The sequence below is a fragment of the Manis pentadactyla genome, chromosome 3, assembly GCF_030020395.1.
Source record: "Manis pentadactyla isolate mManPen7 chromosome 3, mManPen7.hap1, whole genome shotgun sequence".
NCBI lineage: Eukaryota > Metazoa > Chordata > Mammalia > Pholidota > Manidae > Manis > Manis pentadactyla.
In genome coordinates, this window is record NC_080021.1 from 99761803 (window position 1) to 99784636 (window position 22834).

The 22834-nt window shown below is 39.1% G+C and overlaps 1 protein-coding gene across 2 annotated transcripts in view; it reads left to right on the plus strand.

The window, feature by feature from the left end:
• CCDC3 (coiled-coil domain containing 3) overlaps positions 1-18840 on the plus strand; it is an 81082-nt gene extending 62242 nt beyond the window's left edge. The window contains exons 3-4 of one of the 2 annotated variants that reach the window (XR_008996355.1): positions 16642-17511; positions 17750-18840. Coding sequence is in view for 1 of the 2 variants with exons in the window: in XM_057498198.1 (XP_057354181.1) it covers positions 16642-16917 (276 nt within the window). In the remaining variant the exon portion in view is untranslated. Of the gene's footprint in view, positions 1-16641 lie in introns of both variants that reach the window. The other variant, XM_057498198.1, reaches the window with a different exon arrangement.
• The last annotated feature ends 3994 nt before the right edge of the window (positions 18841-22834 follow it).

Below are 22834 nucleotides of genomic sequence, written 5' to 3' on the forward strand. Positions count from 1 at the left end.
AGGGATTGACAATCTGTAGATTGTGTTGGGTAGTGTGGACATGTTAACAATAATTCTTGCAGTCCATGAACATAGAATATTTTTCCATTTATTTGTGCCATCTTCAGTTTCTTTCACAACTGTCTTATAGTTTCAGAGTATAGTTCTTTCACCTTTTCAGTTCAATTTATTCTTAGGCATTATATTCTTTTTGATGAAATTATAAATGGAACTGTTTTCTTAATTTCTACTTCTGATAGTTTAATAGTTTGTAGCAATACAACTGATTTTTGTATATTGATTTTTGTATCCTGCAACTTTACTAAACTTGCTTATTAATTTTAACAGTTTTTTTTGTAGTTTCTTTAGGGTTTCTTTACAGATAATATCAGGTAATCTGCAACTAGAGACATTTTTACTTCTTTGTTCCAATTTGGTAGCCTTTTCTTTTCCTTTTGGATGCCTGATTGCTCTGGCTAGGCCTTTTACTACTGTGTTAAGTAAAAGTGTTGAGGGTGGGCATCCTTATCTTCCTGATCTTAGGGGAAGAGCTTTTCAGCTTTTCACTGTTGAATATGATGTTGGCTCTGGGTTTGTCCCATATGGTCTTTATTATGTTGAGGTATATTCCCTGTATGTCCACTTAGAACATTTCTAATCATAAATGGATATTGAATTTTGTCAGATGCAATTTATCCTTCATTTTATTAATGTAGTGTACCACACTGATTTATTTGTGAATCTTGAACTATCCTTGCCTCTGAAGAGTAAATCTCACTTTTTCATTTGTATGATTTTAATATTTTATTGAGGATTTTTGCATCTATGTTCATCAGGATACTAGCCTGTAATATCTTTTCTGGTTTTGGTATCAGTGTAATGCTGACCTAATGAGTTTGGAGGTGTTTTCTATTTCTTGGAAGAGTTTGAAAGGGATTAGTATTTTTCTTTAAATGTTTGGTAGAATTCACTACTGAAGTTGTCATGTCCTGGACTTCTCTTTTTTGGGAGTCTTTTGATTATTGATTCAGTCTTCTTACTACCAATCAGTCTGCTCAGATTATCTCTGTCTTTGTGATTGAGTCTTGGTAGTTGTATAGTTCTAGGAGTTTATCCACTTCTAATTGTCCAGTTTTGGGGGGAGTATAATTGCTCATAGTAGTCTCTTATGACCCTTTGCATTTCTGTGATAACTGTGATAACCTTTCTTTCTTGGTTTTATTCAAGTTTCTTTATTTTGGTGAATATAGCCGAAGATTTGTCTAGCTTGTTTATCTTCTCAGAAAACCAGCTCTTAGTTTCATTGATCTTTTGTAATACTCATTTCTACTTCATTTATTTCTGTTTACTAACTTTGGGCTTCATTTTTTCTTCCAGTCCCTTGAGGTATAAATATCTTTTTTTCTTTTATGTAGACATTTATTACCATGAACTTCTCTCTTAGAAGTGATTTTACTGCATCCTATAGTATTTGGTGTATTGTATTTCTTGAATTTCTCTTTTGATTTCTAGCTTGACCCATTGTTCAGGAACATGTTTAATTTCCATATATTTGTGAATTTTCTAGTGTTCTTGCATTGCTTTCTATTTTCATGACATTTAGGTTGGAAAAGCTCGTTGGTAAGATTTCAGTCTCCTGATCTATTAAGATTTAATTTGTGGTCTAAAATATGATCACTCCTGCATACTACTCTATCTGCATTTGAAAAGAATATGTATTCTGTTGACTTTGGATGGAATGTTCTGTAAATGTTAAGTCCATCTGGTCTAACATGTGGTTTAAGCCCAGTGGTTCCTTGTTTTCTTTCTGCATGATATATTCATTGTTGGTAGTGGGGAATTAAAGTCCCCTACTGTTATATTGCTATTTCTCCCTTTAGATGTATTAATATTTGTTTTATGTATTTTGGTGCTTCTAGGGAGGGTACATAGATATTTACAAATGTTATATCCTCTTGATGAGTTGGTCCCTTTATTATTATATAATGAGCTTTGTTATATCAGACAAAATAGGCTTTAAGACAAAGACTGTAATAAGTATAGCTACTCTAGCTTTCTTTTGATTTCCATTTGCAGGGAATATATTTCTCTGTTCCTTCACTTTGAAATTTTCGAAAGGCTACTGTAGAAGAAAATTATGAAGAAAAAGTTTCACTGGTAAAAAAAAATAGATATATCAGAAACTAGTATGAAGGTTAAAAAGAATAATGGTAATGGTACTTACAAAAAATAGGTAAGGGATACACAAAATAAGATGTAAAATATGACTTCATATACATAAAACATGGAGGGTGGGAGTAAAAATTATGTACTTTTACAATGTGTTTGAATTTACCCATCAACTTAATATAGACTGCCACATACACAGGATGTTATATACGAACCTCCTAGTAACCAAAAAATAAAGTCATCAAACCATAACAGCAAGAGAAGAAAGGAGAACTATAAAAACAACTAGAAAACAATTAACAAAATGGCAATAGGTACATACCTATCAGCAATTACTTTAAGTGGACTAAATGCTCTAATTAAAAGATATCTCTAGGCTGCCTATAAGAGACTTCAGAAGTAAAGCCATACCACAGACTGAAGGTGAAGGGATAAAGAAAAATTTTCTATGCAAATGGAAGAAAAAAAACTGGAGCAGTATTACTTATATTGGACAAAATAGACTTTAAAACTACTATAACAAGAGAGAAAGGCATTACATGATGACAAAGGGATCAATCCAACAAGAGGATATCATAATAGCAAATATCTATGCACCCAACAGAGGAGCAGCTAAATCCATAAAGCAAATATTACAAAGGGAGAAATGGGAAGTAATACAATAATAGCCTACTATTAGGCTACTATTAGTAGATTTGAACACTCCACTTACATCAATGAATACATTATTCAGATAGAAAAATTAATAAGGAAACAGTGGCTTTAAATGACATAGTAGACCAAATGGAATTAACAGATACATACAGAACATTAAAAGAATGTCTATTCTGTTTTTGGATGTAAAGTGCACATGGAACATTCTCCAGGACTGATCACATGTTAGGCCACAAAACAAGTCTCAATCAATTTAAGAAGACTGAAATCATACCAGACATTTTTCAGATCACAACTGTATGAAACTAGAAATAAATTAACCCCAGGTAAGTGGAGGCTAAGATGCATGCTGCTCTTAGAGAGGGAAAATGTTCCTCTGCCCCTCCAGGTTCTTTTAGCTAGTCTAAGACTTAATCAGATTGATAGGAGACCAGTTAACAGGAGAAAAAAAAACCAAATTTAATTATATGCTAATAGGGATCCAATGGGAGATTCCAAACACAGGGACAATGAACTCATTGTCCTTTAATGACTTCATTGTCCCTGTCTTTGGAAGCTAATTCATCCTAAAGCAAGGAGAAAAGGGTTGGGGTCTGAGACTTTAAAGGAAAGCATCTCACAGTACTATGAAAGAGTAAATGTTTGGTAAGCAAATGGTTGCTGGGCCACCAGACACAATGGGACACGGATGAATTTGAACAGACTTTGCCACATCCCTCCCTGTCTACCACCCCTGGGTTATATTATGTGTAGATATCTATGGTGGTAGCTCTCTTTCTGGAGCAGGTCCTCTATCTAAAAATTATTTTTATGCAGTTGTGGGACAGGACAAGTCAAAGTTCCTTTCTGAGTCTTTTGTGCCTTGTTTTCAACTCTGAAGTAACCTGCATGTCACGTCTTGGGATGGTCTGCTCTTGGCCCCTACAGTGCCCTCCTCTGACAATTCCCTGGAATTTTCACATCAAAAACTGAGGTGACAGATGAATCAGTCTCTGTAGTCTTGAAAATAGGTGATGATGCAGGTATGTTCCCAAATTAGGCCTGTGGTTCAAGTTATCAGGTATTAGATAAGGGGTGCTTCTATGGAAACAAAAGAAAAACAGGTTAATGGTTGGAGCAAATTATAAACCCGAGGACCCGTGAGATTTCTAGATGTCAGGCTGAAGCACCTTCAGAGAGTGAGCGCAGGCAGTGGCAATTGGACACATTTTCCTGTTGTGGTTCAAATGTCTTTGGTGATCCTTTTGAGTGGCCCATATAGCAACAGGCATGAAGATTGTCTAAACATGGGCTGTTGTGATTTCTCTAGTTCTTATCAACATGATTACCTTCAGTTTGCAAAGCTTCAAGAAAAAGGGCAGTTTTAATTCTCAGGTTGATGGGAGAAAAATTGAAAACAATAGTTTGTAGAGTTGTAGCCAGACATTGGAAGAAACCAGAATTCAAGATCTAGCCCAATTTACAATGAATAATATTAGAATCTAATATCCATAAAGGTGCACTATTGAAATTTAATTTTCTAAAATCACCCTCATTTTTACTACAGGTAACCAACCATATTAAGATTTTTTGTTTGTGAAATTAGTTTCAAAACACGTGGCCTGATTATTCACAGAAGTGCAGCAAGAATAAGAATTGATCATATAGGCTCCTTTAAATGTGCTTTGCTGGAAGTTTTTATAGGGATTCCAGATTGAACTTTTAAAGACATCTTGAGACCAGGAAAGCCAAGGACTTGCTGTCAGGCTTTGTCTGCAGTACCTGTAGATTTAGGTGAAGTCCTCTCTTCTCAATGTTCCCAAGATATCTTGAAGTTCCTGTGAGCTTCCTTACTCAGCTGGAAAGCTGCTGGGAACCCTTTTAAGCAAGGTACCAGGCCAGTTTTTCCAAGGGGTTGGATTGGTTCCATAAAGTCAACTTTAGTTCCTTACAGCTATCTGATCATATCTGAGTCTATGGACGTTTCTCTCAAATATGACATTCCAGTCAAAGCTTTCATAATATAACCAATGTTTCCAATTCTGTTCAGTTACAAGGAGAACAGTTTCTTACTGAACTTAATATATTGTGATAAGTGTACTGAGAGATTACAAACTCTGGAGGGATTAAGTAGGGACAAAAAGATAAATGCTTCGGTTCAGCTTACAAAGATAATCATTTACCAAAATGCTATGAGTTACAGTTTAATAGAGAAACTTTCCTTAAATCTGGAAAAAGGAAATGTTAAAAAAAATAGCAATGTTTCAAACAGAAATTCATAAAAATTAAATTCATCCTCCTTAGTTTACTCCCGTGTAAATAATTATTCTGCAGATTTTTACCCTGTTCAGTTTTATGATAAATATAGGTTTCTGATAACTTCAAGATCACAAGTCCTTTCCATGAATCTCCTTGAAGATGAAGGTGTTTTGCAGGGACTTTTTTTATTTCATTTTATTTTTGTATCATTAATCTACAATTACATGAGCAACATTATGTATACTAGACTCCCCCCATCACCAAGTCCCCCCCACCTACTCCATTACAGTCACTGTCCATCAGCGTAGTAAGATGCTGTAGAATCACTACTTGTCTTCTCTGTGTTGTACGACCCACCCTGTGCCCCCCTACATTATCTCTGCTAATAATAATGCCCCCCCTTTTTTTTCCCTTATCCCTCCCTTCCCACCCATCCTCCCCAGTACCTTTCCTTTTGGTAACTGTTAGTCCATGCTTGGGTTCTGTGATTCTGCTGCTATTTTGTTCCTTCAGTTTTCCTTTGTTCTTATACTCCACAGATGAGTGAAATCATTTGATACTTGTCTTTCTCTGCCTGGCTTATTTCACTGAGCAGAATACCCTCCAGCTCCATCCATGTTGTTGCAAATGGTAGGATTTGTTTTCTTCTTATGGCTGAATAATATTCCATTGTGTATATGTACCACATCTTTACCCATTCGTCTACTGACGGACACTTAGGTTGCTTCCATATCTTGGCTATTGTAAATAGTGCTGCGATAAACATAGGGGTGCATATGTCTTTTTCACACTGGGCTGCTGCATTCTTAGGGTAAATTCCTAAGAGTGGAATTCCTGGGTCAAATGGTATTTCTATTTTGACTTTTTTAAGGAACCTCCATACTTTCCACAGTGGTTGAACTAATTTACATTCCCACCAGCAGTGTAGGAAGGTTCCCCTTTCTCCACAACCTCGCCAATATTTGTTGTTGTCTGTCTTTTAGATGGTGGTGATCTTTACTGGTGTGAGGTGATATCTCATTGTGGTTTTAATTTGCATTTCTCTGATGCCTAGTGGTGTGGAGCATCTTTTCATGTGTCTGTTGGCCATCTGAATTTCTTCTTTGGAGAAGTGTTTGTTCAGATCCTGTGCTCATTTTTTAATTGGATTATTTGCTTTTTGTTTGTTGAGGTGCGTGAGCTCTTTATATATTTTGGATGTCAGCCCTTTATTGGATCTGTCATTTATGAATATATTCTCCCATACTGTAGGAAGCCGTTTTGTTCTATTGATGGTATCCTTTGCTGTACAGAAGCTTTTCAGCTTGATATAGTCCCACTTGTTCATTTTTGCTTTTGTTTCCCTTGCCCGGGGAGATATGTTCATGAAGAAGTTGCTCATGTTTATGTCCAAGAGATTTTTGCCTATGTTTTTTTCTAAGAGTTTCATGCTTTCATGACTTACATTCAGGTCTTTGATCCATTTCAAGTTTACTTTTGTGTATGGGGTTAGACAATGATCCAGTTTCATTCTCTTACATGTAGCTGTCCAGTTTTGCCAATACCAGCTGTTGAAGAGGTTGTCATTTCCCCATTGTATGTCCATGGCTCCTTTATCATGTATTAATTGACCATATATGTTTGGGTTAATATCTGGACTCTCTATCCTGTTACACTGGTCTGTGGCTCTGTTCTTGTGCCAGTACCAAATTGTCTTGATTACTGTGGATTTGTACTAGAGCTTGAAGTTGGGAAGCGAGATCCCCCCTTCTTTATTATTCCTTCTCAGGATTGCTTTGGCTATTCAGGGTCTTTGGTGGTTCCATATGAATTTTAAAACTATTTGTTCCAGTTTGTTGAAGAATGCTGTTGGTATTTTGATAGATATTGCACTGACTCTGTGGATTGCTTTAGGCAGGATGGCCATTTTGACAATATTAATTCTTCCTAGCCAAGAGCATGGGATGAGTTTTCATTTATTTGTGTCCTCTTTAATTTATCTCATGAGTGTCTTGTAGTTTTCAGGATATAGGCCTTTCACTTCCTTGGTTAGGTTTATTCCTAGGTATTTTATTCTTTTTGATGCAATTGTGAATGGAATTGTTTTCCTGATTTCTCTTTCTGCTAGTTCATCATTAGTGTATAGGCAAGCAACAGATATCTGTGTATTAATTTTGTATCCTGCAACTTTGCTGAATTCCGATATTAGTTCTAGTAATTTTGGAGTGGAGTCTTTAGGATTTTTTATGTACAATATCATGTCATCTGCAAATAGTTATAGTTTGACTACTTCTTTACCTCTCTGGATGCTTGTATTTCTTTGTTTTGTCTAATTGCCGTGGCTAGGACCTCCAGTACTATGTTGAATAACAGTGGGGAGAGTGGGCATCCCTGTCTTGTTCCTGATCTTAGAGGAAAAGCTTTCAGCTTCTTGCTGTTAAGTATGACGTTGGCTGTGGGTTTGTCATAGATGGCCTTTATTATGTTGAGGTACTTGCCCTCTATACCCATTTTGTTGAAAGATTTTATCATGAATGGATGTTGAATTTTGTCGAATGCTTTTTCAGCATCTATGGAGATGATCATGCGGTGTTTGTCCTTCTTTTTGTTGATGTGGTGGATGATGATGATGGATTTTCGAATGTTGTACCATCCTTGCATCCCTGAGATGAATCCCACTTGATCATGGTGTATGATCCTCTTGATGTATTTTTGAATTCAGTTTGCCAATATTTTGTTGAGTATTTTTGCATCTATGTTCATCAGGGATATTGATCTGTTGCAGGGACATTTTTATAAAAGCATTTTGTTGTTGGACAGCTTTGTCTAGGGAGGTTGCTCCCTGCGCACTAGGTGAAACCTCAGTCCTGGGCAGGGGAGAGTCATTGATTCTGAATGGGTGGCAGCAGCCATGCAGGCAGTAAAGAGCAAGAACAGAGGGAAGAAAGAAAAGCTCACTGAATTCCTGCTCAGCATATGGCAGATCCCTACCCAACTCCTAAAGCCTGGGTCACCTAGCATCCAGTGTTTCCTTGGATCTGCACAGCATGGGTACTAAGTCCTACCACCCCAGGATTTGGGGGAGCCACAGAGCTCTGGATGAAGTGAGATTATGTCCTGAGAACTTCCCAAAGGCAAAGAAAGATTGTGAGGCAGGCTACTAAAGAGCATGATTGTTTATCTGCAGTCCTGTGCGGGTCATCCAGGTGATGGGAGCTTGCACACCCAAATCATAGCTCTTCGTAGCCCCTCCCTACTTGCCTGGAGTAGAACAGAGACAGAGTGAAGATTTGTGCTTAAGTCTGGGAAACAATGAAATGGCAAAGTGCAAAGACACCACTGGAAGAGCAGAGACAAAATGCAGTAAGTTGAGCAGTGAGAAGGCTTTATTTAAAAAGTACACACTTGAAGAGAGGGGAGTTTGGCAACCTCAGAGAAGAGGTGCACTAAAGGGCTTAGGATTCTGTCTTTTAAGGCTTTCAAGAATGGGGCAAAGGGCTTGGGTCTGGGTTCTTGGGCATAGGCTTGACTTGTCATCTCATGATATCTCTTTCTCCAGTGAAGGACCCTGTGTCCTCATCCACAATCAGTCCTCTAGATAATTCTGTAAGATAAACTTAACACAAGGGATTTATTGATCCTGTTCTTTTCTAAGGCAGTGATTTCCCTCAAGCACTGAGAACATATCGGTTAGGACTGCTTGCCTTACCTAAAAACAGGTTGTTGGCTTACTACCAAAGAATATGTTAGGAATCTTACCTGACTCCCTGGTTTTTAAAATGGAATCTTAGCCTTAAGATGGAGTCTCTCTTGCTCTTATGCTGTTTATATCTTGCCATTTTTCATCAGAGGCAAGAAAAGTTAATCATGATGCTTGTCCCATGTCCCTGCCCTACTTCAATTTGAGTAAAACAGTAACTGTCTATAAATGACAGAAAACTTGAAAATGACAATGGTTAAAAATTTGATGAGAGTTCATTATAATGTAAAGGAATTTGGTTATTTCTGACATGTAACATTTTGAATTGCCATACCAGGACAAGTCAGATTTTAGGGGTTTTAATTTCTAGAACAGTTAACATATTTTTACGCAAATATAATCTAGGTTTAGCATCACTTATTTGACAATGTTTCTCATATAATTTAAGATACCAAATAAATAAACCTAGCTCTTTTTTATAAGAAAATCCTCTAACATGTTCCAGAGGTGCTCTGGAAAGTCTCAGAGTTAACTAGAGGTAAAAAGGGCCATTAGAAAATGATTCTGGGAAGTTGTCAAAAATGCAGAAAATTTGAACTTTTATTTAATAGCAGTTATCAAAGTTTTAGTGGTAATATTAAGTTTTCTAAATAATCAAAGACCTGATTGAGACAACATGAAGCACAAGAAATTATTCTGATAATATTAAGAAGCAGACTAATAGGTTAGGAAAATTTTGTCCTTTTAGTAGATGAAAGTTTCCAGTTTTACATAAGATGATTGATATTAAAGCTTTCTTTGACACATTTATAATCAATTCATTTTAACGTTAGCCAGCCTGATCACATTAAAATTCCTTTTCCACAAACCTTCTACATACAACTTTTCTCATTCAGATTTTGTCCTAAGTTTTCCTGTTTTAACCAGCCTCTCACTTTTTGGACAGAATTTCTTCTCTCTTCAACAAAATTGCATTTTCATACCTCAGACATTCTCTTACCATAAACACACATCTTTTCTTGCATGCAGAGATTTCCCTTATTTTTTCAAGTGGCTTTATTTAAACTTACTAAAAACCTTCATTTCCAGTGAAAACTAAGTCATAAGCAGTTGTGAGCTGCCTGTTACACTAGCATTCTTTAGATTGGCAAATTTATAAATACATTTCATAATTTCTAGAAACATGTGCCTCTTTGTAGTACAATCTACCAAAAAGCACAAATGTTCAGTTAATTTAACTCATCAGTCATGTTGGGGAAGAAGAAATTTCCTCTACCCCTCAAGGTTCTTCCAGCTGGTCTAAGAATCAAATTGATATGAGACAAAGTTTAACTACTTATGTACAGGGAAGCCATAGACATGGGTTCCAAAGACAGGGAGAATGAGGTAGGGGGTCTGAGACTTCAAAGGGAAAGAGAACTAATTCACAGGAATATGAAAAGAGTAATAAACAAAATACCTGATGGGCCACACAGAAACAGTGGAGTACAGAGAGAAATTCTAACAGACATCACATTCTCTCAGTGCCACACTCAGTTTACATTGTAGTATGGCTTCTACGGTGAGAGCTGTCCTCCTGGAGCGGTTCTGTTAGGCAGAAAAATAGAAATGAGCCAGGTAGAGAGAGAATAAGGCCAGTAAAGCCCACTAAAAGAGACTCAAAGAGCTAACCAGATAAAACTAGAGAGTCAGAAAAGACTCAGAGTTAATCAGTTGAAGGTCCAAAGTCAGGAGTAACTTGGAATGCCCAAATATTCCCCAGATAAAGAAAAGTATCTGAGCACAGCCCATGTCTTCATTGTGCCAATTAGATCATGCCATTGTTAAGACTGACTTTAGCCAGCTAAAAGGCCCAGTTTATTCTTTAACTTAACCTATATGCTGTTTTTTCCTCCTCCAGCCCCTGATCAAATAATTTGCAGCCTGGGCAGGAGACAAGCATCATGATTAATTTTCCAAACAAGCCCAGATATAAACAGCATAGTAAAAACAGGAAAGATTCCGTCTTACAGCTAAGATTGCATTTTAAAACAGAGGAAATTAAGAGGTAGCATTCTTAACATATTCTTTAGCAAATAGATAACAACTCAACCCACTTTGGGGGCAGGGTAGGTGGTCTTGATTGATATGTTCCCAGAGGGCAGCTGCTATCCTGGGAAGGAACCAGATCAGTAAATTTCTTGTGTTAATTTTGCAGAATTACTTAGAGGACTGATAATAGAAGAGAAGAGACTTAAAGTCTCTCATCAAAGATAAATATCTTGAGACCACTTAACAAGTCTACACCCCCTAGTCTTTTGTCATATTCCTGAGAAGTCCTTAACTGCCTAAAAACTCCAGACCCTAACTCTTGGGGGCACCTCTTCTCTGAGCTTGCTCAATTCCCCTTTCTCCAAGTGTGCACGTTTTTGCCTTAAACTTCTCACTGCTCAACTTACAGTATTTTGTCTCTGTGCTTTTCCAGTGGTAAGTGTCTTTGTTACTGTACTACTTCATTCTTATCCTCCAGATTTAAGCTAATTATTCACTCTCTCTGTCCTATTTCAGGTAAGTAGAGAGGGGCTGCTGAACTTCAGCTATATGGTCATGCTCCTTAGTAGCTTGCCTGAAAGTCGCCTTTCTTCGCCACTAAGAAGTTCTGAGAACGTAATCTCACTCCATCCAGTGCTCTATGGCTTCCCTAAATCCTGGGGTGGTAGGGACTCAGTTCCCATCATGTTGCAGATCCAAGCAGACACTGGATGCCAGGTGACACTGGCTTAAGGAGTTAACAGGGGATGTGCCCCATGCTGAGTAGCTGTTCAATGAACTTCATCATTCTGTTCTGTCATTTCCTGACACTCTCGCTTTAATGAATTCCTTCCTCACATTGTACTCTGACTTCCCTGCGTCTCTGAACCAAATTCCTCCCAACAACTTTAAACTTTCCAATGTTTCAGGGCGTTCCTCTCTGAGGACACCTGTACTTTGTCTCTAAGTGCATAACTTTAAATAAAAGTTTTACTCTGTTTTACTACTGTGTCTCTGCCCTTTAATTCTTTGTTGTGATATGGATAAGAACTGAGGAAAATAAACAACCACCCCCTAACAGTTCCTCTATCTAATTCTTTTTATGCAGTTGGGTAGTGAGAGGTCAAAGTTTCTTTCTAAGTCTTTTGGAGCTTGATCTCAACTTTGAAATAATTTGATGTTACAATGGCACATCTTGGGGAGGCCTGCCCTTGGTCCCTAGAATTAGCTTCATAAAACTTTAAGGTTTCAAGTTGCCAAAAAGATTTACAAGTTATTTAGATATGTATACCATAATCATTGCTAAGAAGTGCACTGTCCTATTTAGTTTACTCATTATCGACAACCATGCCTAGATTACCCACAAGAACTTCACTGGACATCAAAGTCAGCCATTCTCCCAAGCCTTTTTTTTTCTTGAAAGATTTAACAGATAACAACAACTTATTTAGCTTTAAGCAAACCCAAGCAGAATAAAATGTTTTGATTCTAAGGCTGATAAACTTTAAGACATACCTGTTTTAATTAAACCAAACAAATTAGTATTAATACTGAAAAACACTTGGGTTTGTTTCTATCAGAATTTCATTTCTGAAAGTTTGGAATGGCCAGTTCTTACAAGCACTTGTATTTAAACCAATTAACTTTAGCAATACCATCCAGAGGTAGAAACAAAAAGTATCTACCATTTATAACACAGGAACACATACAAGCAGATGCAAAGATTTCATAGTTATTAATATTTGTGGAAATTTTATTTGCCTTATTTCTAAATACTTCCTTTCTCTAACTTTTTTAAAAAAATGAGAGTATTTCCCCTAAAGTGTGCATGTCAAAGAATCATTCTTCTGTCCAAGAAAAGAAGTTTTATGTGAGTCTTTTGGGCCTTGATTGTTTTCAATTCTGAAATAATCTACATGTCACAATGACACATCTTATGGCATCCTACACCACTAACAAAAAAAAAGGTGTGTCAATGTGGAAATCAAAGAGGAAGTAAAAAAATACCTGAAGACAAATCAAGTGTAATGGTTCAAAATCTCTGAGATGCAGCAAAGGCAAGTCTAAGAGGGTATCTTTTAGCAATGCAGACCTTATATTAATATGAGAAACAACAAAAATCTCAAACTTCCTAACCTTACATCTAGATAAAGAATAACAAACCCCAAAGTCAGAAAGAAGGAAATAAAAACAACATAAAGATCAGTGAAACTAAGATCTGGTTCCTTGAAAAGTTAAACTTGACAAACATTTAGCCAGACTCATCAAGAAGAAAAAGAGGGCTCAAATAAACAAAATCAGAAATGAAAGAGGGAAGTTGCAACTAACACAAAGGATAAGAGTCTACTATGAAAAATTATACAACAACAAATCAGGCAACCTAGAAGAAATGGATAAAGTCCGAGAAACCTATCATTTTCCAAGATTGAATCAAGAAGAAATATAAAAATCTGACCAGACTATTACTAATAATGAAATCAAATTGGTAATGAAAAACTGCCTAAAACAATTCCAGGACCAGATGGTTTCACAGGTGAATTCTACCAAACATTTAAATAAGAATTTGGAGCAATCTTTCTCAAACTATTTCAAACTCTTCCAAAAATAAAGGAAGAAGGAAATTTCCAAATTCATTCTATGAGTCCAGCATATTACTCTGACAACAAAACCAATACAAAAATAATTGCAGACAAATATTCATGATAAACATAGATGCAAAAATCTTCAACCAGACAAAATTAAAAAATATGTTAAAGGGATAATTCATCATGATCAAGTAAGATTTATTTCAGGTATGTCAGCATGGTTCAATATCTGCAGATCAAAGAATGTGATATATCACTTTAACAAAATGAGAGATAAAAATCATATGATCATCTCAGTAAATGCAGAAAAAGCATTTGACAAAATTCAGCACCAATTCATGATGAAAGTCTCCAAGTGGTATAGAAGGAACACACCTCAACATAACAGAAGTCCCAAAGCTAATGCTATATAGTCAATGATGATTTAAGATCAGGAACAATACAAGGATGCCCACTTTCACTATTTCTGCTCAACATAGTACTGGAAGTCCTAGCCACAGCAGTCAGACAAGAAATAAAACTGTCACTGTTTGCAGATGACATGATGCTATGCATAGAAAACCCTAAAGAGTCCACCAAAAACTATCAGAACTAATAAATGAATTCAGTAATATTTCAGTATACAAATCAATATACAGAAGTTGGTCACATTTCTATATGCTAATAATAAGCTATCAGAGAAATTAACAAAACAATCTCATTTACAATTGCATTGAAAAGAATAATATACCTAGGGATAAATCTAACCAAGGAGGTGAAAGACCTGTACTCTGAGAACTAAGGGCATTGAGGCAAGAACCTGAAAATGATACAAATAAATGGAAAGACACACCATGCTCATGCATTCAAAGAATATTGTTAAAATGTCAATACTACCCAATGCAATCTACAAATTTAATGCAATCCCTATCAAAATACCAATAGTATTTTTCACAGAACTAGAATAAAGAATACTAAAATTGGTATGGAACCACAAATAGCCAAAGCAATATGAAGAAAGAACAACAAAGCTGGACCTGTCATGTTCCTGGATTTCAAATATTACAAAGCTGTAATAATGAAACCAGTATGTTACTGGCACATAAACAGACACATAGATCAATGGAACAGAATAGAGAGCCCAGAAATAAACCCATGGTTATATGATCAGTTAATCTATGACAAGGAGGCAAGAACATATACAATGGACTATATACAAGAGACTGTATTGAAGACAATCTCTTCAATAAATGGTGCTGGAAAAACAACTTTCTTCTACCATATACAAAACTCAAAATGGATTAAAAACCTAAACATAAGACCTAAAAATAAAAACATAGGCAGTAAATTCTCAGACATGAGCCTTAGTAACATGGGAAACAGAAGAAAAGAAACTTTTGTGCAGTGAAGGAAACTAATGCAGTGAAAAGGCAACTTACTGAATGGGAGAAGATTATTTGCAAATGATATGTCTGATAAGGAGCTAATATCCAAAACATATAATGAACTCATATAACTCAACACCAAAAAGCCAAATAATGTGATTAAATAAAGGGCAGAGGCCTGAATAGATATTTTTTCAAAGACAACATACAGGTGGCCAACAGATACATGAAGAGATGCTCAACATCACTAATCATCAGAGAAATGCAAATTAAAAACACTATGAAATAGTGCCTCACACCAATCAGACTATCTGGCATCAAAAATACAAGAAATGGCAAATGTTGGTGACAATGTGGAAGAAAGGGAAACCTTGTACAATGTTGGTGGAAATTTAAATTGGCCTCTGGAAAACAGCATGGGGGTTCCTCAAAAAAAAAACAAAAAACTTTTGTTCCATTAATTCCATTTCTGTGTATTTACCAAAGAAAGAGGAAACACTAATTTGAAAAGAAATATCCACCCCTATGTTTATTGTAGCATTATTTATAATAACCAAAATATGGAAGCAGCCTAGTGTCTATCAGTAAATGAATGGATAAGGAAGATGTGGTATGTGTATACAATGGAACATTACTCAGCCAAAAAAAGAGAGAATAAAATCTTGCCATTTGCAACAATATGGATGAACCTAGAGGGTATTATGCTAAATGAAAGAAGTCAGAAAAACACATACCATATGATTTCACTTATATGTGGAATCTTAAACAACAAAACAAGTGTCCAAACAGACTCCTAATACAGAGAACAAACTGGTGGTTGCCAGAGGGGATGTGGGTATGGGTGAAATAGGTGAAGGGGATTAAGAGGTATAAACTTTCAGTTACAAATAAGTCACAGGGATAAAAGTAGAGCATAGGGGATATAGTCAGTAATATTATAATAACTGTGGTGACCGATGGTAACTACATTTACTATGGTGAACATTTTGTAGTGTACAATTGTCAAATAAATGTTATACACCTGAAATCAATATCTTACATGTCAACTAAAATTTTTAAAAAGGGCATATGTAGTTGTCATTTTGATAAAGCCAAATTGCTTTTTATAGAAGTTTACAGTCTACCCACAGGTACTGAGAATGCCTATTTCCTCAAATTCTAAGTCTGTGACTCCCCAGTCTGTAAAAAACAGCAATTCATTATGGCTCCGGTTTGCATTTATATTATGAGCGGGACTAAGCTTTTTCTTACATTTAAGAGATGTTTGTATTTCCTTTCCGGTCAGCTCTCCAGATTTTTGTGCATTTTTTTGTTTGGGATTTTGGTCTTTTACTTAGTGATTACAGGTGGTGTTTCATTTTTGGTAGGAGTAACAATAATCAGAACACTTTTTTCCCCCTTTCGCAAGCCTGTAAGAAACACCTCAGTTTTCAAAAGGGACCCCCACATGCTACTGACCATGAGCAGAGAGGTTTCCAGAGGGAAAATGTCCCATCCTCGATGCAGGCGAAGCCCTGTCAGTGGAAACCCTGCAGTGGTCCTCCACGGAGCTAAGCTCCCTTCCAACTCCGTGATCCTCAGGCTTGAGCTTTATTGGAAAATGTTGTAGGCGCAGATTAGAATTTAACAGACAAAACTCCCAAGGGCAAAAAGAGTCACCAGCCCCAACTCGGAAGCAATAGTACACAAGTTGAAAAGCTTGCAAAAAGACAAACCATGGTATATCTTAGTAAGACTAAATTCTCCAAGCTACCCAAATATAGAAAGCAAAAGAGAGGCTCTCTTTTATCTGAGGGCAGGGCGTGGCCCACAAGGTGAAGCCAAAGGAGGGGTCATGAGCATTGTCATCCTGGGGTTGGGGACATTGGTCATGACAGGGTCTGTGCTGGGCAGCATCGGGCAGGCACCCCTGGGGGGGAGGTGTTCTGCCGCTCACCTACGTTTCCCTGGTGTTTTTCCCCAGCTCATGTGCTCCTCAGTGCAGAAGGCCTTGTTTGAGGAGGAGGACCACGTCAAGAAACTGCAGCAGAAGGTGGCCACTCTGGAAAAGCGGAACAAACAGCTCCGGGACCGGGTGAAGAAGGTCAAGAGGTCTTTGCGGCAGGCACGGAAGAACGGCCGCCACCTGGAGCTGGTGAACCAGAAGCTCAGCGAGAAGCTGGCAGCCGCGGCCGGTGCCATCCCGCACATCAATGCCCTGGGGCAGGAGCCTGCAGGGGCCACCTACCTGCGGGGGTAGCGGGGACTGGGCAGTGGCCTCACCCAACCTGTTGGGGCACGTTGCCTCTTGCCAGGGAGTGGAAAGTGATGCTGGGTTTGGTTGTGCATGTATTTCAAGAAATCTTGTCATTCTATTTTTATTCTGCATTTGGTAGTATGTAGTTGGTTTAAAGGGCAAGTCTTGCTATCTCCTTGGTTGCCTGCCTCCTGCTCCTTGTTGGTGCTTGGAAGTCTGGAGGCAGTAGGATTCTGGAGTGCCATTTGCTTGCCTGGGGCCTGACCTCAGCTTCCAGAACAGCCTGGAAAATGCACTTAGTGGGGAAGGACATTTTAGACTCTCTAGATGTACAACACAAGAGGTTCAGCCTTTATTTCAAAAAGAGAGGCAGTGTACCCTCAGCTCTGAGCTCCGGGACAACCATTAGTTTTGAGGAATCATCTCAAGCAAGTCATGGAACTTTCTGGTGTCTCATTTTCCAGCTCTTTGGAAGGAGGATGGCAGCCTTGCAAAGCACCCATGAATGCCTGTAAGCAAACATGTGCAGGGCATTCCTACTCCAGCCAGCCTTTCTTCACAGCTGAGGCATATTAGGACATAATGAGCTCATCACAGGTAAGGGAATTGAGTGGGGCGGCAGAAGGTTAAACAAGATGAATTATACTAGATTTCCAATACCAGCTAGAGAATGCCCATGGGTCACTTTAATATAAAAGGGAATTGCCTTTATGGGCCCATCATATTTCATCAAGCCACATTCATAAACTGGAAGAGCCTGAGCAATATCTCAGCCACTGCTAAATTCTAACTTACTCTCTGTTCAGCAGTTGCTTCTAACTTCTCCAAATTCTAGGTGAGATGGCCCACTGTGATGTGAACTTCTGTTCTATAAAGACACCTCGTTACCTGTTGAGATCAGGTAACCTGCCCTCATTGCTATCCAGGCTCCCAAAAGGCTTGTCCCAGGAAACTCCAGGTAGTTTCACTGTAAACATCTTTGCCTCAGACATTTTCAGGACAAGGCAATTTTACTGTAAAAGATGAAACCACACTGTCAGCCAGTATTATTTTATTTCTTCATTGACAAACTTCCCATTTTTATATTACATTAATCTTAGCCTTCATGATGGGGTATATATACAGTGATAAGTAGACATGGTGGTCTTAAAATAGTGAATGACAGCAACTATGTCTATTGACTTGACAGAAAATATGGTGATAAAACTTACTGGAAGTGTGAACTCAGAGAGTGGAAAGCCCGACTGAAAACTGTACTACATGGGAACACGATAACTTACCAGTCACAGTGATAACAAAGCTCGGTTGCAAATGCATTACAGCATTAGCATGTCTTCCACATTTCCCATAGAACTTTGGCACCTCTGTCAATGGGCATGTGACTGTATTCCAAGAACGGATGACTGTGTAGAAGGCTTCCCCAGTGCAACACAAAGCTCAGTTACAAATATGCATCTTAGTGTTTGGAAAATGGGTATCTCTCTTAAAATAAAAAAAGTAAAAGAGGGACTTAAAAAACAAAATAATAAAACATGAAAAAAATTAAGATTACTTTCTTTTCTTTTATGGCAACATAGACTTACAGCCAATTAATTATGTGGCAAAGATGCTTATCGTGAAAATACCAGACATGGTTCTGCTACCATCAGACATGGCTCCAGGCATTCCAATCTCTGCTGCCTTACGCAGACACTTTCCACCCACCAGGACTGTCCACACCCTGGGAGTAATGTTTCCACATCGGTCCACTTGTCATTGTGTCAGGTCCCATATGTGATCAGGGCACTTCACCCTCTTTAGAAAGAGGCCTTTAAAGGTAGTACTTCAGGTAAAAACCAGTGATCATTTCACCATACCCAACACTTGAGCCCTTGACTTAGGCACCTTCGATCAAGTCCCAGTTGTGTTATTAAGAAGTTAGCTAAGTGGCTGTCTCTTGGTTTTCTTCTGATGATGGGCCTCCAAACCAACAAGTTTGCCTTCCCTGCTGTCCCAGGGTGTCTGGGCCCAGCTATGCTGTCCTTCCTATTGAGCATGGCAGTTACACTGTCAGATTTCCATTCTATTGTTTTTAGGAAAACCATGTCCTTGCTCTGGCAGCCAGTCTGGGGGATAGATCTTGTGTCACTTGAGTCTTGGCGGCAGGGCTGCTCAAGGGGAAAAGGCTGTGCCCGGGACTGGATAGAATGGGAGCTGTTACTCAGGGGCACATCGCTTCCCAGCTTCTGCCACCCCTTTGTTGGCTGTATTCTTCATAGTAAGGGACAACAGAAGGGGTACCCTCTAGTTTATTCTTCCTGGAGGCAATGAAAGGAGTTTTGTGTCCACCCAAGGGAATAACAAGCCTAAGGGCGATTTACAGCCAGTGCTTAGAGGACTGTGGAAGCCGTATCCGTACAGATGCATTATGTCCTGCCTTTTCAATAAATAGGAGCAGTATTTCAGCCACAACAATAAGGCTATGTGTGTTTCTTTGGGGTCAGAGAGATCTCAGGATTTCTAGCTTTGGCCTGGAAAAGCCATTTAGAACCTCTTAGGGATCATCTGTAATTCCTGGGGCATTTAGGAGACTGAGCCCAAGCCTTCTCTTCCATCCCCCTTGGATGTGGCCAAAACCTGTCTCTCCCAGGATGCCCATCTCTCAGCACACCTGCAGAAAAGCAGTGTCTTCCTGGTCTGCTCCACGCAGGGGACAAGCCGTTCATTAATCAACGTCTTCACAAACACACTTGGATCTCTTGCCACATGGAGCGCCCGGGTCTCTGTTACCTGCTGCATGGCTATCTTACTGTGGCCCTTGCCACTTGTTTATTAATTATACTAGTAGGAATTTTTTATGCAAGAAAAATCTGAATTGTCAGAACTCGGCACACTTCAGCCAACTTGTAGCACCATCTCTGAGACGCTGGCCCTTGTTCAGTTCTGCTGGCCCACTGACTTTTCCAAAGTTGTAAATAAGCAAGAAACAGATAAATAGTATCTAGAATCTTTTAATTACAGTTCCCTGAGGCACAAGCTGGTAGTATGTGTGGGGAGGTTTCCGGGGCCTGCACAGTGTGTTTTAAGGTGAAGCCTTTGCTAGACTCCAGCTTGAGCCACTATCTTACTGCTATTGCTACCTCACCCCCTTTTCAAACACCAGGCTGTGTCCCACACTTTTGGTACCTTCCTGGCAGAAGTTTCACAGAGGTTCTCACTTTGGTGGTGCAAGGCCCTACCTTCCTTTGGGGAGAGAACACAGACTCAGATCACAATGACTTTGAATCAAATTGTTGGCTCAGCAACAGTCCATACTCTATGATGGTTTAAAAAAAATCAAACACCCAGTATGTATTAGGCTCTTTTATCCATGTTATCTCATCTGATCTTCCTAATAATCTTATAAAGTAGAGGTCCTTATCCATGTTCCACAAGAGGAATCTAAGGCTTCAAGAGATTAAATTGTCCAATGAACACAACTAGGATAGCTGGCCATTCAAGGATTCTACTCCATCTGCCTTTCTTTCTGTACTTCCTATCTGTAAAATGGGGATAATCATCCTACCTCCAAGGCTGTACAGAGGCTTGAATAAAATTATTCATATAAATGCTTAGCACCGTGCCAGACATTCCACAAGCAAGCCTTAATAGATATTACTTAATGGTTTTTGTTTCTAATATTCACAAGAAAGCCCCTATGAATGCCAGAAATAAGAGTATTTGGTGGGATTCCAGGTCATTTTCTGTCAATCTTAAACTCTAGCCCCCTTTCCAGTGGCCACACAATAGCTCCAGCTCTTTCTCACTTTCCTCACTTCTGAGACACCTTTTCTTTCACACGCAGTAGTTAGTTGTTCCTCCAAATTTACCAAGAAAATACAGTCCCTCAGAAATGTGTTGTCTCAGCTTCCCAGCACATCACTCACGTGGTCTAGTTTTTCCCATCCTTCTCTCCTCCCTCCCATCTCAAAGGGAGTCACATCCCTCCCACTCCATCCAGGCTAAGCCCTTTCCCTGTTACCTTGAGTTTATATTGGTCCTCTTGAAACCTGGCTCCACCAGTGTGCCCTCTTTTATCATAAATCTTCTCCTCTCTGGCTACTCCTCTCCTTATCCTCAGATCTCCCCATCCGAAGGAAACACTGACAATGTAGTTTACAAAGTACTGAAGCAATTGTTAGAGATGGTAACACACAAGGCTCCTGAACTTGCCTCCTTCCACGGACACACCAAGTGAACAGCTACACCTGGAGCATTTCCCTCTGAAAGAAATCCAGGAACTAGCCGAGTGACTAACACAGTGGGGGTGTAAGGAAATAGTCACTTGGAAATGAGCAGGAAAGGCTGAGACACTCTCTTGCCATGAACCCCACTTATAGCATAGCACCATACAATCAGGAGGGCATCCCCAAATCATCAAGCTTCTTGATGAATGAAGGGTTTGGGCCCCACATCTACAACCCCAACTTTGAAGACTCACGTTGAGAGATAAGCCCTCAAAACACCCATCTCCGAAAGTCAATAGGATTTACATCCGCAAGACCCACAGGAGCATAGCAAACAAAAGGAAGCAGTTATTAACAGGCACAAGCATTGACTTCAGCTATCACCTCAGGGTTAGTGCAGAGGGAGCAGGCAAAAGATACCCATCTATTGGTCTTTATTTGGATACTTTAAAGCTGTTGCTTGGAGTGAGGGTTCAAGATATTGGTGTAGTAATACCTTGTACTCACCCCTCAACACCCAGCAAATCTATAACCACATAGGGAATAATTCCCTCTGAGAGGTCCTAGAAACTGGATGAACAGAGATTTCACAGCAAGGGACAGAACTGAAATGGATAGAAGCAGCAGAGATACAGTCTCACTAAGGAGGAAACCATACCCCAGGCATAGTGTGCCATGGTTGGGAGAGATCTCAAAGGTACAGAACTTTTCCCTGAGGAACAAGATATTGGAGCTCCACATCAGGTACCCCAGTCTTTATTTCTTTCCTGAGGAACTTTCTTTCTTTCCAGGAGAAACAAGATATTGGAGCTCTACCCCAGTACCCTAGATCCTGCACAGGAGAGATGAGCCCCCCAAACATCTGTCTTTGAAAACGAACAGAGAATACATCCAGGAAAACTACAGAAAAGGAAGGAAAGGAAAACCCACTCATAAAAGGCTTATGGGTAGACTCATTCAACCTGGAAACCAGCACAAAAGCATTAGATAGAAAAGCACATAGATCTTAGGTGAAGGTCAGCCATTTACTAATCTTGGAGCACTTGCTAGGGAGACAGGGAGCAGCTGGGACCCTCTCTAGGAAATGAGATACTGGCAGCAGCCACCTTTGCTGTCTCATTCTTCTGTGCTGATCCTGGCACTGGTGGGCACCATTTTGGACTCTTCCCTCTATACTTCTAATGCCAGGGCTGCACCCCACTGTGCATCCACACAACCCTGTACCTCAAAGCCAACAAGCTGGTAACTGCACCCACTAGTCTGCCTGTAGAAGTCAAAGCCTGGCCTCACAACCAGTCAGGCTAGGGGCCAGCCCTGCCCACCAGTGCACCTGCATAGTTATGGCCCCACCACAACAGGAGGATGCACGCGGTCTCCCCACAGGGGACACTCCTGGAGCACCTGGCTCTCGTAAACCGGGGGCTTCTGCTTCTGGCTTTCAAAGAACACCTCCTGAATAAGGCTTCTCCTTCAAGATCAGGAGATGTAGCTGAACTACCTAATACATAGAAATGAACACAGAAAAATGAGACAAATATGTTCCAAGCAAAAGAACAAGATAAAACTTCAGAAAAAGAATTAGGTTAAACAGAGATAACAACCTACCCAATAAAGAGTTCAAAGTAATGGTCATAAAGATTGCTTGCTGGAGTCAGGAGGAGACTTGATGAACACAGTTAGAATTTCAACAAAGATAGAAAATATGAGAAAGTACC